The sequence below is a fragment of the Scyliorhinus canicula genome, chromosome 18, assembly GCF_902713615.1.
Source record: "Scyliorhinus canicula chromosome 18, sScyCan1.1, whole genome shotgun sequence".
Lineage (NCBI taxonomy): Eukaryota > Metazoa > Chordata > Chondrichthyes > Carcharhiniformes > Scyliorhinidae > Scyliorhinus > Scyliorhinus canicula.
Window position 1 is genome coordinate 70223685 of NC_052163.1, and position 17172 is coordinate 70240856.

Below are 17172 nucleotides of genomic sequence, written 5' to 3' on the forward strand. Positions count from 1 at the left end.
CCATCGGCCCTACAAGCCTGCGCCGACCGTGCTGCCCATCTAAACTAAAATCTTCTCACGTCCGGGGTCCGTATCCCTCTATTCCCACCCTATTCATGTATTTGTCAAGATGCACCTTAAACGTCACTATCGTCCCTGCTTCCACCACCACCTCTGGCAGCGAGTTCCAGGCACCCACTACCCTCTGTCTAAAAACACTTGCCTCGTACATCTCCTCTAAACCTTGTCCCTTGCACCTTAAACCTATGCCCCCCAGTAATTGACCCCTCTACCCCGGGAAAATGTCTCTGACTATCCACTCTGTCTATGCCCCTCATAATTTTGTAGACTTCTTTCAGGTCGCCCCTCAACCTACGTCGTTCCAGTGAGAACAAACCGAGTTTATTCAACCTCTCCTCATAGCTAATGCCCTCCATACTAGGCAACATCCTGGTAAATCTCTTCTGCACCCTCTCTAAAGCCTCCACATCCTTCCGGTAGTGCGGCGACCAGAATTGAACACTATACTCTACGTGTGGCCTAACTAAGGTTCTATACAGCTGCAACATGACTTGCCAATTTTTATACTCAATGCCCCGGCCAATGTAGGCAAGCATGCCGTATGCCTTCTTGACTACATTCTCCGCCTGTGTTGCCCCTTTCAGTGACCTGTGGACCTGTACACCGAGATCTCTCTGACTGTCAATACTCTTGAGGGTTCTACCATTCACTGTATATTTCCTACCTGTACTAGATCTTCCAAAATGCATTACCTCACATTTGTCCGGATTAAACTTCATCTGCCATCTCTCCGCCCAAGTCTCCAGACAATCTAAATCCTGCTGTATCCTCTGACAGTCCTCATCGCTATCTGCAATTCCACAACATTTGTGACATCCTCAAACTTACTAATCAGACCAGTTGCATTTTCCTCCAAATCATTTATATATACCATAAACAGCAAATGTCACAGCACTGATCCCTGTGGAACACCACTAGTCACAGCCCTCCAATCAGAAAAGCACCCTATACGTACATGAATACATGAATAGGATGGGAATAGAGGAATACGGGCCCCGGATGTGTAGAAGATTTTAGTTTAGACGGGAAGCATGGTCGGCGCAGGCTTGGAGGGCCGAAGGGCCTGTTCCTGTGCTGTACTTTTCTTTGTGCTTTGTTCTTTATTCAGTGCAGAAGGAGGCCATTCAGCCCATCGAGTCTGCACCGACCCACTTATGCCCTCACTTCCACCCTATCCCCGTAATTCAATAACCCCTCCTGACCTTCTTGGTCACTGAGGGCAATTTATCTTGGCCAATGCACCTAACCTGCATGTCTTTGGACTGTGGGAGGAAACCGGAGCACCTGGAGGAAACCCACGCACACACGGGGAGGATGTGCAGACTCCACACAGACAGTGACCCAAGCCGGAATCGAACCTGGGACCCTGGAGCTGTGAAGCGATTGTGCTATCCACAATGCTACCGTGCTTGACATTTGTCCGGATTAAACTCCATCTGCCATCTCTCTGCCCAAGTCTCCAGATGATCTAAATCCTGCTGTATCCTCTGACAGTCCTCATCGCTATCCGCAATTCCACCAACCTTTGTGTCGTCCGCAAACTTACTAATCAGACCAGTTACATTTTCCTCAAAATCATTTATATATACCACGAACAGCAACGGTCACAGCACTGATCCCTGCGGAACACCACTAGTCACAGCCCTCCAATCAGAAAAGCACCCTTCTATTGCTACTCTCTGCCTTCTATGACCTAGCCAATTATGTATCCATCTTGCCAGCTCACCTCTGATCCTGTGTGACTTCACCTTTTGTACCAATCTGCCATGAGGGACCTTGTCAAAGGCCTTACTGAAGTCCATATAGTCAACATCCACTGCCCGACCTGCATCAATTTTTTTTGTGACCTCCTCGAAAAGCTCCATCAAGTTAGTGAGACACGACATCCCCTTCACAAAACCATGCTGCCTCTCGATAATACGTCCACTTGCATCCAAATGGGAGTAGATCCTGTCTCGAAGAATTCTTTCCAGTAATTTCCCTACCACTGACAAAAGGCTCACTGGCCTGTAGTTCCCTGGATTATCCTTGCTACCCTTCTTAAACATAGGAACGTCATCGGCTATTCTCCAGTCCTCCAGGACATCACCTGAAGACAGTGAGGATCCAAAGATTTCTGTCAAGGCCTCAGCAATTTCCTCTCTTGCCTCCTTCAGTATTCTGGGGGAGATCCCATCAGGCCCTCGGGACCTATCTACCTCAATATTTTTCAAGACGCCCAACAAAGAACAAATAACAAAGAAAATTACAGCACAGAAACAGGCCCTTCGGCCATCCCAGCCTGCGCCGATCCAGATCCTTTATCCTTTACTAATCAGACCACCTATACCTTCCTCCAGGTCATTTATGTAGATCACAAACAGCAGTGGTCTGGGCACGGATCCCTGTGGAACACCACTAGTCACCTTCTCCATTTTGAGACACTCCCTTCCACCACTACTCTTTCTCTCCTGTTGCCCAGCCAGTTCTTTATCCATCTAGCTAGTACACCCTGAACACCATACAACTTCACTTTTTCCATCAACCTGCCATGGGAAACCTTATCAAATGCCTTACTAAAGTCCATGTATATGACATCTACAGCCCTTCCCTCATCAATTAACTTTGTCACTTCCTCAAAGAATTCTATTAGGCTTGTAAGACATGACCTTCCCTGCACAAAACCATGCTGCCTATCACTGATAAGTCTATTTTCTTCCAGATGTGAATAGATCCTATCCCTCAGTATCTTCTCCAACAGTTTGCCTACCACTGACGTCAAGCTCACAGGTCTATAATTCCCTGGATTATCCCTGCTACCCTTCTTAAACAAAGGGACAACATTAGCAATTCTCCAGTCCTCCGGGACCTCACCCATGCTCAAGGATGCTGCAAAGATGTCTGTTAAGGCCCCAGCTATTTCAACCCTCGCTTCCCTCAGTAACCTGGGATAGATCCCATCCGGTCCTGGGGACTTGTCCACCTTAATGTCTTTTAGAAACCCAAAACTTCCCCCTTCCGTATGACAACTTGACCTAGTGTATTTAAACACCTCGTCTTTTTGGATCTGAATGTGACCCAGGCTATCAACACAACCTTCTCCAGACTCAACATCCACCAATTCCTTCTCTTTGGTGAATACAGATGCAAAGTATTCATTTAGTACCTCACCCATTTCATCTGGCACCACACATTGATTCCCTCCCCTGTCCTTCAGTGGGCCAACCCTTTCCCTGGCTACGCTCTTGCTTTTTATGTACGTGTAAAAAGACATTGGATTTTCCTTAACCCTATTTGCCAATGACTTTTCATGACCCCTTTTTGCCCTCCTGACTCCTTGCTTAAGTTCCTTCCTATTTTCCTTATATTCCACGCAGGCTTTGTCTGTTCCCAGCCTTCTAGCCCTGACAAATGCCTCCTTTTTCTTTTTGACGAGGCCTACAATATCTCTCGTTATCCAAGGTTCCCGAAAGTTGCCGTATTTATCCTTCTTCCTCACAGGAACATGCTGGTCCTGAATTCCTTTCAACTGACATTTGAAAGCATCCACATGTCAGATGTTGATTTACCCTCAAACATCCGCCCCCAATCTAGGTTCTTCAGTTCTCGCCTAATATTGTTATAATTAGCCTTCCCCCAATTTAGCACATTCACCCTAGAATCACTCTTATCCTTGTCCACCAGCACTTTAAAACTTACTGAATTGTGGTCACTGTTCCTGAAATGCTCCCCTACTGAAACTTCTACCACCTGGCCGGGCTCATTCCCCAATACTAGGTCCAATACAGCCCCCCTTCCCGAGTTAGACTACCTACATATTGTTTAAAGAAGCCGTCCTGGATGCTCCTTAAAACTCTGCCCCATCCAAGCCCCTGGCACTAAGTGAGTCCCAGTCAATATTGGGGAAGTTGAAATCTCCCATCACAACAACCCTGTTGCTTTTACTCCTTTCGAAAATCTGTCTACCCATCTGTTCCTCTATCTCCTGCTGGCTGTTGGGTGACCTGTAGTAAACCCCTAACATTGTGACTGCACCCTTCTTATTCCTGATCTCTACCCATATAGCCTCGCTGCCCTCTGAGGTGTCACCCCGCAGTACAGCTGTGATATTCTCCCTAACCAGTAACGCAACTCCTCCACCCCTTTTACATTCCCCTCTATCCCGCCTGAAACATCTAAATCCTGGAGCGTTTAGCTGCCAATCCTGTCCTCCCCTCAACCAGGTCTCTGTAATGGCAACAACATCATAGTTCCAAGTACTAATCCAAGCTCTAAGTTCATCTGCCTTACCTGTTATACTTCTTGCATTACAACATATGCACTTCAGGCCACCAGTCCCGCTGTTTTCAGCAACATCTCCCTGTCTGCTCTTCCTCAGAGCGATACTGGCCCTATTCCCTAGTTCTCCCTCAACCTTTTCACCTTCTGATCTATTGCTCCGGTAGCAACCCTCCAGTGTTGAGCACTGTCTTTCTCTGTTGTGTTGAGCACTTTTTGTCTGTTGTGTTGAGCACTGTCTTTGTTGTGTTAAGCACGCCGTCTGTTTCACCGGCTGTTCAATGGGGTTTCCCATTGTGGGGCAGCCCCACACTGTCGGGAAACCCCTGGGCTGCCGGCAAAACAGAGCATCGCAATGGCGGAGAATTTAGCCCTGTGTTTGTTGTGTTGAGCACTGTCTTTGTGTGTTGAACACTTGTTGTGTTGAGCACTATCTTTGTCTTTAGTTGAGCACTGTCTTTGTTGAGCACTATGTTTGTCTGTTGTGTTGAGCACTGTCTATTGAGCACCATCTTTGTCTGTTGTGTTGACCAATGTCGACTGTGTTTCTTCTAGATCACTACCGGAGGAGTGTGGAGGATCGATTCCTCCAGCGCCCAACATCCAGGCACCTCCTCTTCCTCCAGGATTCTTATCCCGGGACATGTTTCAGGCTGATCTGCATTTGAACACAGGTAAGTAAACCAGAAACACAGATCGTTCAGAGTGACAGCTCACACACAAAGCATTGAGTTGTAACCATATTCAATCTCTCCCTGAGTCCAGTCTGTAACCTCCAGTTGTCAGATGAGCATTGTATAAGTGTTATAACCCAAAGCAGGCCATGATATTGCAGGTGACCTCGGAATAAGAGCTCCCCGGTAATGCGGGGCCGGAGTTTTCTCCTTAACTGGGGCAATCAGACATCTAGTATAAAACCCCTGACCTGGGAGCAGGTCATGGAGGGAGATCCTTCAGGGAGTGGAGAGTGTAATATCGTAAATTACTATAATCTTTGTTTTTTACCTGCCTGGTCAATACATGCTGCTTTCGCAGATTCTATAGCACTTAAAATGGAGGTGATGTTAAATGCCTCTCCTCCCTCAGGAGTTTTGGATCAGGAATTTGGGCCATATAGTCCATAATTTACCATCCATTAATTTTATTCAATTACAGATGGAAAATTGGAGCAGGGGGTGAAAATTCTTTGCATACATTCCAAGCATGCAAAGTCCTGTGACAGGAAGATGCATTGATAAAATTTACCTCATTGCGTTTAATCAACAACAACTTGTCTTTATATAGCAGCTGTTAATATAGTAAAATGTCCCAAGGTGCTTAAGAATGCCATTATCAATTAAACTAATTTTAACACTGAGCGACAGGAGGAGACATCAGGACAGATGTGACCAAAAGCTGAGTCCCAGAGCTGAGGGCCAATGCAATTGGAAGCATGGCTGCCAATTGTGGAATCCTTAAACCTGGGAAGTGCAGATATTTCTAAGGCTTATCGACCTGGAGGAGATTACAGAGATTGGGAGGGATGGTCATGGCATTGGAGGGATTTGAAAACAAGGGTGAGAATTCTAAACTCAGAGCATTGCTTTACCAGGAGCCAATGTAGGTCAGTGAGCAGAGGAGTCTGTGGGGAACAGGACTTGGTGCAAGTTAGGATACAGGCAGCAGAGTTCTGCATGTTGATACAGGGTGGTAAGATTGGAGGCTGACCAGGAGAGCATTGGAATAGCCAGGTCTGGAATTAACAAAGGCATTGATGTGGGTTTCAGCAGGAGATAAGATGAGACAGAGTCAGAGTTGGGCAATGTTGGAGAAATGTCAGTGGGCAATCTTGGTGATGGTTGCCAGCTCGTTTCAGGATCAGACACAGCAACACAGTTGTGAATGGTCCAGCTTAACTTCCAGCAGGCAACTGCTAGAAATGGAGCTGATGATCAGGGAACAAAAATTCTGAGAGAAACAAAAGGCAATATCCAATGTCTTCCCACTCTTTAGATGAAGAAGAATTTCTGCTCATCCAGCATTAGATGTCAGAAAAGCAACTTAAAATCACAGACCGTAGTTGTGTCAAGAGAGGTCATGATGGGTTAGAGCCTGAGTCTCTTCAGCATACAGGTGGAACGTGGTATAGTTTCTGGATCGCTATCAGTGCTAATCAACATTAAATGTTTAAGCTGCAGCTTTTGGGAAGAACTGTGAATCTGGAGCTGGATAGGGTGCTTTGGGCCTCTTTCTTAGGCAAGTGAAGAATGTCAAAATCTAAAAGGTTCGTGGGACTATGTATGACCAGTGACATTTTGATGGTATAGCAACTGAGTAAGCTATTTAAAAGCTGTTCTTATCTATGATGAACCGACCTTTACCAGCTTTTACTTGTCATCTCATTGTCAACGTCACCATCACTCAGAGCTTCTCCTGCCCATCTGCCTATGATCTCCAGATGAGGAATTTTGGATGTTTATGATGATGACTCACTTTTAACCCAATTACTCCTGGGTGCAGTTTAAATTACATTTGGAACTTACCTGTGAGGCCCCATTCTTGGCTCCTTAACAGGCATGAGGACCTCAAGCACAAGGATTCTCATTTAAATATGTAGATCTGGCTCCGATTACATCATTGGGATCGAATTACTATTTTAACTAGAGGTCTTTGCGGGAGGCTGTTGTGGATTTTTTTGCCAGACCAGCCTATTGGAAAGAGGTGTCAGGAATAGCAGGGGTGCAAAGAGGGAAATAATTCTACTTTTTTTGGTCGCCTCTTCCCTAGGATTCTCGTCTCTACAATTACACATCAACCAAGAACAGAACTTGTGTGCCGAGCAGTCACCCATTAATGGGAGACTGATTTAGCCAGTGGAATGAGTCCCGGGTGTTATTGGTCCAGAAATTACTGAGGCACTGGATCTCATGGCAACCGCCATGAATTGGATTTCTTCCCTTAGATTGTATCTTTATTATGGTGGAAATTGGTGGAAGTTCAAGCTGTCAACGTGTGTTTCATTAGAACGACAGAGGTTGAGGGGTAACCTGATAGAGGTCAACAAGATTATGTGGGGCCTGGATAGAGTGGATGGGCAGGCATTCTTTCCCAGGCTGGAGGGGGCATAGGTTTAATTTCCATGGGAGCAAGGTTTCAAGGAGATTTGCGAGGCAGGTTTTTTACACAGAGGGTGGTGAGTTCCTGGAACGCATTGCCGGGGGAAGTTGTGGAAGCAGGTACATTAACAACATTCACAAGGCATCTTGACAAATACATGGATGGGATGGGTATAGAGGGGCAGCACGGTGGCACAGTGGTTAGCATTGCTGCCGACGGCGCTGAGGACCCGGGTTCAAATCCCGGCCCTGGGTCACTGTCCGTGTGGAGTTTGCACGTTCTCCCCATGTCTGCGTGGGTTTCACCCCCACAACCCAAAGATTGCCCCTTAATTGGAAAAAATAATTGGGTACTCTAAATTTATTTTAAAAAAGGATGGGTATGGAGGGATACGGCACAAGGAAGTGCTGAGGGTTTTGGCCAAGGGTGGTATTATGACCGGTACAGACTTGTAGGGCCAAAGGGCCTGTTCCTGTGCTGTATTGTTCTTTGTTCTTCCCACACTCATTAAGCATAACCTCCTTTCTAGTTCTATTATTGTCATTGATACCTACATGGGCCACAGTCACTCGAACCTCCCCCTTCTATTGCAGCTTTCTCTCCAGCCCAGAGCAGAAGACTATGGCTGTCCCCTACCACCACTACATTCTTATTAATCCCTCTGATTGAATATCTTCCTGTGCCATGGTCAGTTTGCTCATTCTTTCTGCAGCCCCCGTTCTCATCCATACAGACTGAAAAAACCTCAAACCTGTTGGACAGTGGCAAAGTCTGAGGCTCCTTCATTTTTAATTTCTCGATTTCCATACCTGCCTCACTCGACTCTCTCCAGTCCCTGACCATGGACTGAACTGGAATACCAAACCAAAAGGCTGTGACTGCCTTCTGGAACAAAGTATCCAGGTAACGTTCCCACTCCCTGATCAATCGCACTGTCTGAGGCTCAGGCTCCTGCTCATTAACATTGATCCAAAATTCATAGAATTGAAGAGATTTACCACACGCACCTTGGTTCACTCAGGGGTCCACGAGCTCCCATATAACGAATATGTTATGCTTTTCCAAACTACCCTGTGCCTGCTCCTTCAGACCTTCTTCTACCTTTCGCCCCTGATTTCAAAAGCAAACCTAACCTGGCTTTTAAATTCTATCTCTCTGACTTGTGTTGCTTGTCTGAACAAGCCCAGTATCTTTAACTAGCGCACTGGATAAAGTACTGGAGGGCGAGAATGTGTATGCACAGGCAGTGGCGAAGGTCAGAACCCCGTAGCACAGGGCATGATGGTGGAGGGAACTGCCCTGTGATGGAGTGTAGGGCCCCACGGTGGAGGGCAAGGGCCCATGGTGGAGGGCAGTGCCCACGGTGGAGGACAGGGCTCCATGGTGGAGAGAAGGGCCCCACGGTGGAGGACAGGGTCACACTGGTGGACAGGATTCTTGTTCTTGCAGCTTATCCATTAATCAAAGATACCTCAGGCTGCCAGCGAGACAATGGAAATAACTAACAATGAGTTGTGGTCCCTCCTTTCAATCCTGTCACTCTTTCCTTCACAGGCTCTCCAACAAAAACAGAGTCTTCACGGGGCAGCTTTGAAAATTATGTGGACAACCTGTTTGACCCGGTATTTTCACATGGGGGAGGGGTGAGTATTGTCAGTTTGATGTACCTTTAAGAAATGGGTGTTTATCAAATAGCTGCAGTGATGTCAGTGTGTGGGTGGAGCTGGGCTGTCTGTCTTTCACTTTTGTTTTGAGCTGGCAGCTGCAGTGTGCTTTTGGTTTCGTTTTCAGAGGTGGGGAGCTGCTGGCAAAGCCAGCAGCTGTATAATGATCTCTCTCTCTACAAGCTGAGGAATGTCTCCAGATCATTGATGATTTCAAAGTAATACCTGTTTCTGTAGAGAATTTAAACCTGCTGTCTTTATTTAAAAAGGGTTTAGATGTTGTTTGGAGAGTTATCAAGGGTTTTCTATAGAATACAGTGGTCAGGACTGGTAGTTGATAAACTGTGTGTTTATAAAATGTTAACTGGATCCATAGAAAAACATTGTTTTGTTTTAAATATACTTTAGCTCTCTATTGTATTACACCTGTAAAGTTACCAAGGGAGCAGCTGGGCTGAGTGTGAATAAATGGCTGAAGTGAATGAATGAATGGGATGGGAGGTTTTTTTATTCATTCTTGGGATGCGGGCCTCGCTAACTCGGCCAGCATCTATTGACCATCCTTAAGGCCCTTGAGAAGGTGGTGGTGAGCTGCCTTCTTGAACCATTGCAGTTCATGAGGTGTAGGTGCTCCCACAGTCCTGGTATGGACAGTGAAGGAACAGCGATATATTTACAAGTCAGGATTGCGAGTGACTTGGAGATTCCTTCCAGGTGGTGGTGTTCCCATGTGTCTGCTGCCTTTGTCCTTCAAGGTGGTAGTGCCCGTAGGTTTAGAAGATGCTGCCTAAGGAAGCTTGGTGAGTTCTTTCAGTGCACCTTGTAAATCAAGCGGGCTGCTTTGTCCTGGATGGTATTTTGGAGCTGCACTCATCCAGGCAAGTGGGAATATTCCATCACACTCCTAACCTGTGCCTTGTAGGGTGTGGATGGGCTTTGGGGAGTCGAGTGGTGAGTTATTTGCCACAGGATTCCTCACCTCTGATCTGCCCTGAGGGTGAGTGGAGAAGATGAGTCAGTTTAGGGAATGAAGAATGTGAGTGGTGAGGTAAGCAGTCAAGGTGAGTGGGGAAATGAGACAAATTTAACCCTCAGAGGAAAGGTTTGGGTCAAGTGGGATTTAAGTCTTAAACATTTCAATCTGGGAGGACTTCCAGTGGCAGTGATAAAGAACAAAGAACAAAGAAAATTACAGCACAGGAACAGGCCCTTCGGCCCTCCCAGCCTGCGCCGATCCAGATCCTTTATCTAAACCCGTTGCCTATTTTCCAATGTCTACTTCTCTCTGTTCCCCACCCGTTCATATATCTGTCCAGATGCATCTTAAATGATGCTATCGTGCCCGCCTCTACCACCTCCGCTGGCAAAGCATTCCAGGCACTCACCACCCTCTGCGTAAAAAACTTTCCACGCACATCTCCCTTAAACTTTCTCCCTCTCACCTTGAAATCGTGACCCCTTGTAATTGACACCCCCACTCTTGGAAAAAGCTTGTTGCTATCCACCCTGTCCATACCTCTCATAATTTTGTAGACCTCAATCAGGTCTCCCCTCAACCTTCGTCTTTCCAATGAAAACAATCCAAACTTTGCTTATTTAATATCATTGAGAGGGCAGCACGGTAGCATGGTGGTTAGCATAAATGCTTCACAGCTCCAGGGTCCCAGGTTCGATTCCCGGCTGGGTCACTGTTTGTGTGGAGTCTGCACGTCCTCCCCGTGTGTGCGTGGGTTTCCTCCGGGTGCTCTGGTTTCCTCCCACAGTCCAAAGATGTGCGGGTTAGGTGGATTGGCCATGCTAAATTGCCCATAGTGTCCTAAAAAGTAAGGTTAAGGGGGGGTTGTTGGGTTACGGGTATAGGGTGGATACGTGGGTTTGAGTAGGGTGATCATTGCTCGGCACAACATCGAGGGCCGAAGGGCCTGTTCTATGCTGTACTGTTCTATGTTCTATGTTCTATGTAATCTACCTCCGTCTTTCCAATGAAAACAATTCTAATCTAACCTCCATCTTTCCAATGAAAACAATCCTAATCTAACCTCCGTCTTTCCAATGAAAACAATCCTAATCTAACCTCCGTCTTTCCAATGTAAACAATCCTAATCTAACCTCCATCTTTCCAATGAAAACAATCCTAATCTAACCTCCGTCTTTCCAATGAAAACAATCCTAATCTAACCTCCGTCTTTCCAATGAAAACAATCCTAATCTAACCTCCGTCTTTCCAATGAAAACAATCCTAATCTAACCTCCGTCTTTCCAATGAAAACAATCCTAATCTAACCTCCGTCTTTCCAATGAAAACAATCCTAATCTAACCTCCGTCTTTCCAATGAAAACAATCCTAATCTAACCTCCGTCTTTCCAATGAAAACAATCCTAATCTAACCTCCGTCTTTCCAATGAAAACAATCCTAATCTAACCTCCGTCTTTCCAATGAAAACAATCCTAATCTAGTGTGTTGAGAAGATGCAGAGAGGTGGCTCTCCTCTTGGAAACTTGGAATTAGGCACATTTAGACCGAAAATTGCCCACAAAGCCAGCTGAACGCCCCCCCCCCCTCACTCCACCCCCCCCCCCCCCCCCCCCCACCCTTCTCCAAATCTATCACAGCAGCAGAAATATGCCCTTAAACCAGCCAAAGGGCCAAAATGATGGTAAGAGCCAGCAATAACCAGGAGAGAAAGATAGAGGCGGCGGACATGCGAAGTGAGGCAGAAGGGGACATCTCTGAACAAGCCGGGACACCGGGGTGGCCAACCTGCCAGTAGGTCAATGGATGGAACTCCGAACCCAGGAACTCCTTAAACAAAGAGACATCATAAAAAAGGAAATGGTGATGATGGTAAGATGATGGTCACGGATACCATGGCTCCCTTCAAGGAGGCGACGGTGCGGGAGCTCGAGAAGGCAGCTACTGACACAGTGACTGGATCGCCTCATTGGAAGCAGAGGTGGCTGAGCTGATGGCGACTCAATGAGTGCTCAAGGGGAAGGTGGAGAACCAAGAGAACCAGTAACGCGGCCAGAATCTCTGAATTGTGGGCAGAAATCTTTCTCTCCTGGTTATTGCTGGCTCTTACCATCATTTTGGCCCTTTGGCTGGTTTAAGGGCATATTTCTGCTGCTGTGATAGTTTTGGATAGTGTGTGGCACAAATGCTGGGTAAGCTGGTTGGAGCCAAAAGCTTCCCCAAGCCCCCAGAGGTGAACAGGGCCACCAGGTCATTCTGGGGGTCATCATTGCCAAGCTCCACAGGTTCCAAAATAAGGAACGAATCCTGAACTGCGCAAGACACATGCAGCCTTGCAAATGGGAAGGGCACATGATCCAAGTGTACCAGGACGTTGGGGCAGATCTGGCCAAGCATCGAGCCGAATTCCATGGAGCCAAGACAGTTCAATAACAAGGTCTGGTTCCGGATGCTGTACCCGGCCAAACTGTGGGTGACCTACCAGAAAAAGGAGCATTATTTCACCGCACCGGGCGAAGCGGAGAAGTTTGTACATAATCACAGGCTGGGGAAGCAACTGCAAATGTAATGATGAACATTAATGAACAATTGCACGGGCTGAAGTTGCCTCATTTTCGCACAAATGTAAGTCCCAGGAAGGAGGAGGAGAGGACAGAAAGGAACTTTGGATTGGACGGCGGGGGGGGGGGGGGGGGGGGGGGGGGTGGTTGTACGTCAACTATGCACAGGACCCATAGACAGGCAGACCTAGCCCTAAAGCGGGGAAACAGTCAAACAAGTCGAGGGAACTGATTGGGGCAGTGGACCCATGGACACACACCCAAGGGAATAGCAGTTATCCTTCTTCTCCCAGGTCTACAAGGTCAATATCAGAATCAGTTTCTTTGTAGTGGGAAAATTGGTGCTTCCAGGAGTGGTAAGAGTGAATACACCCGCAATAGTAATCTCCAACCATGCTCCACACTATGTGGATGTGAGGTTGGAGACGGGCCGGGCACAAGGTCCCCCCATGGAGGCTGGACACATACCTCTTCGCCGACAAATCACAAGCCATCGACGACCAACCGGCGACAAAAATGGGGAAGTCTGACCCTCCTCACTCTGGGAGGCAGTGATAATGGGGGAGAATATTGCATACTCAAAGATAGGAGGGAGAGGGTAGCTCGGCAACAGTTGGTCGACTCCATTCTGGAGGTGGATCAACGGTACTCCACGGCCCTAACCGTGGAACTACTGGCGGAGTAGAAATAATTACAAATGGAGTTTTATTTGTTCTCCACCGGGAAAGCAGTGATCCAGCTCCGACAGACACGGGGGACCTTCTATGAGGATGGAGACAAGGCCAGTTTCCTGCTGGCTCACCAGCTGAGAAAGCAGGCAGCCACGATGGAAATAGCACACAGGTAAACGACAGGAACGGCAAATTAGTCACGGCGCCGGACGAGGATAATTAGATCTTTGCGACTTCCTACTGAGAGCTGTACACCTCCGAGCCCCGGAGAGGGACTCAAAGATGAAGCGGTTCCTCGATGGAATGGACATGATGGTCATGGGGGTGGATAGGATTTGGGGCCTGGAAGCAACACTAGAACTGGGGGAAGTCATGGAGAGTATCAATTCCATGAAGGTGGGGAAGTCGCCAGGGTAGGATGGATTGCGGATGGATTTCTTCAAAACATTTGTGCCGGTACTGATACCGCACCTGCAGGAGATGTTCGTTGACTCGCTATCAAGGGGAACCCTGCCCTCAACACTGGCACAGGCCTCGATACCATTGATCCCCAAAAATTTCAAAGACCCAACCAAGTGTGGGTCATACAGTCCCATATAATTCCTTAATACTGATGCCAAGATCCTGGCGAATGCTCTGGCGAGCCAGAGATAGTCACGGAAGATCATAACAGCTTTGTCAAGGGCAGAAACTTAACAGCGAATATCAGGCCCCTGTTGAATGTGATCATGACCCATCCAGGGAGAGAACATCGCAGGTGATCATCTCCCTGGATTCAGAAAAGGCCTTCAACTGGATCGAACGCAAGTACCTCATAGCTGTCCTGGAAAGGTTTGGGTTTGGGCCAGGATTCACCTCATGGGTGAACGACTGTACAGCGCTCCCATAGTAAGAGTATAGACAAACACCACCAGTTCTGTACACTTCCAGCTGCACAGAGGCATGAGGCAGGGATGCCCTTTATCCCTGCTACTGTTTGCTCTGGCAATTGAGCCACTGGCGATCGTTTTTAGAGCGGCAAAGGGGTGGTGAGGCATTCAAAGAGGAAACAGAGAGCACAGAGTCTCACTCTACATGGATGACCTGATCCTCAACATCTCGAATCCTCTGGCCAGCATGGAAGGAATAATGGAATTCCGAAGAGAATTCGGAGCCTTCTCAAGTTAGAATCTTAACCTGAGCAAGAGCAAAGCCTGAGGATTAAGAAAAAGGTCCTACAGTGAAGGAGGAACGTGGGAGTCCTGGCCTTCCTGAACCTCCAGTTCTACCACTGCAGAAAGGTATGCGGTGGGTCAGGGAACCGTGAGCTGAATGACTTCCCTCCAGGCACTGGCCATGACCGCACTCCCATCTCCCCCAGCCAGATACTCAAAAAGCCCAGTGGTAGTAGCCAAGATGAGAATGTGGAACCAACGGCGACACTGCCGGATGTGCACCATGTCTCCCATCTGCAAAAACTACAAGCTCACCTCACGACAATGGACACCTCCTTCAAAAGATGGAGACAGGACAAAGGGATAGTAGGAGACATGAACGTGGAAGGCAGGGCAGTGACCCTAGGAGAACTCATAGACAAGTTCCAGCTCCTGAAAGGTAATGAACTAAAAAACAATCAAACAAAATCTTCCTCCACAAAGATGCAACGACATTCGCCCAGATAGCCGGACACTTATTATTAGACAGACTAGAGACTGCAGGTGAGATAGGAACTGTACAGACATGAACGGATGACTAGAGGAGGACATGTGCTCACCTCTGGATGAGACAAGGGAGAAATGGGAGGAAGAGCAGGGGGATAGTGGGAGGGCACTGGAGCTAAGCAATGCACAGATCATACCTCACCTCGACGTGCGCAGGGCGAAGCGCAGGGCTGACGACGGATGTCAAGGACAGCATAAAGGCGAAGGAAAAAGCATAGAAAGTGGCGAGGATTAGTGGGAAACCAGAGGATTGGGAAGCCTTTAAAAGCGAGCATAGGACAACTAAAAAAGCAATAAGGGGGGAGATGGTGAAGTACGAGTGCAAGCGAGCTAGTAATATAAAGGAAGATAGGAAGAGATTTTTTTCAATATATAAAAGGTAAGAGAGAGTGAAAAATAGACATTGGACCACTAGAAAATGTGGCTGGAGAAGTAATAAGAGGAAACAAAGAAATGGCAGATGAACTGAATAGTTACTTTGCATCAGGCTTCACGGTGGAAGACACCGGTACAGTTGCAAGAAGTCGCCAGAGCTCCAGGAGAACCAGGGGACAGAGGTGAGTGCAGTGACCATTACTAAGGAGGAGGTTTCATTTTGATTTGATTTGATTTATTGTTGTCACATGTATTAGTATACAGTGAAAAGTATTGTTTCTTGCATGCTGTATAAACAATGCATACCGTTGAGGTTGTTTTCGTTAGAGAGGAGAAGGCTGAGAGGTGACTTAATAGAGACATATAAGATAGTCAGAGGGTTAGATAGGGTGGACAGTGAGAGTCTTTTTCCTCGGATGGTGATGACCAACACGAGGGGACATAGCTTTAAATTGAGGGGTGATAGATATAGGACAGATGTCAGAGGCGGTTTCTTTACTCAGAGAGTAGTAGGGGTGTGGAACGCCCTGCCTGCAATAGTAGTAGACTCGCCAACTTTAAGGGCATTTAAGTGGTCACTGGATAGACATATGGATGAAAATGGAATAGTGTAAGTCAGATAGGCTTCAGATGGTTTCACAGGTCGGCGCAACATCGAGGGCCGAAGGGCCCGTACTGCGCTGTAGTGTTCTATGTTCTATGTTCTATGTACATAGGGATGGAAGGAGAGACTGCAGAATATAATGTTACAGTTATAAAAGAGTTAGAATGAAGTTTTAGAAGCATAGAACGAGTGTAAAAGATAGAATTAGAGGATATGCTGAGTACAGCTTGCAAGACGTTGCCTCGCTCCGGCACCAAACTGAAAGGTCTGAAGGTGGATAAGTCACCTGGACCAGATGAACTACACCCCCGGATTCTAAAAGAGATAGCTGAGGAAATTGTGGTGGTGATCTTTCAGGAATCACTGGAGGCAGGAAGAACATAAGAACATAAGAACTAGGAGCAGGAGTAGGCCATCTGGCCCCTCGAGCCTGCTCCGCCATTCAATTAGATCATGGCTGATCTTTTGTGGACTCAGCTCCACTTTCCGGCCCGAACACCATAACCCTTAATCCCTTTATTCTTCAAAAAACTATCTATCTTTACCTTAAAAACATGTAATGAAGGAGCCTCAACTGCTTCACTGGGCAAGGAATTCCATATATTCACAACCCTTTGGGTGAAGAAGTTCCTCCTAAACTCAGTTCTAAATCTACTTCCCCTTATTTTGAGGCTATGCCCCCTAGTTCTGCTGTCACCCGCCAGTGGAAACAACCTGCCCGCATCTATCCTATCTATTCCCTTCATAATTTTAAATGTTTCTATAAGATCCCCCCTCATCCTTCTAAATTCCAACGAGTACAGTCCCAGTCTACTCAACCTCTCCTCATAATCCAACCCCTTCAGCTCTGGGATTAACCTAGTGAATCTCCTCTGCACACCCTCCAGCGCCAGTACGTCCTTTCTCAAGTAAGGAGACCAAAACTGAACACAATACTCCAGGTGTGGCCGCACTAACACCTTATACAATTGCAACATAACCTCCCTAGTCTTAAACTCCATCCCTCTAGCAATGAAGGACAAAATTCCATTTGCCTTCTTAATCACCTGTTGCACTTGTAAACCAACCTTCTGTGACTCATGCACTAGCACACCCAAGTCTCTCTGAACAGCGGCATGCTTTAATATTTTATCGTTTAAATAATAATCCCGTTTGCTGTTATTCCTACCAAAATGGATAACCTCACATTTGTCAACATTGTATTCCATTT

At 47.0% G+C, this 17172-nt stretch overlaps 1 protein-coding gene across 1 annotated transcript in view; it reads left to right on the plus strand.

Annotated features, from left to right (window-relative positions):
• myo15b (myosin XVB) overlaps positions 1-17172 on the plus strand; it is a 709406-nt gene that overhangs the window by 382880 nt on the left and 309354 nt on the right. Inside the window, exons 32-33 of the mRNA XM_038776546.1 lie at positions 4873-4991; positions 8968-9056. Coding sequence (XP_038632474.1) covers positions 4873-4991; positions 8968-9056 — 208 coding nt within the window. The remainder of the gene's footprint in view (positions 1-4872; positions 4992-8967; positions 9057-17172) is intronic.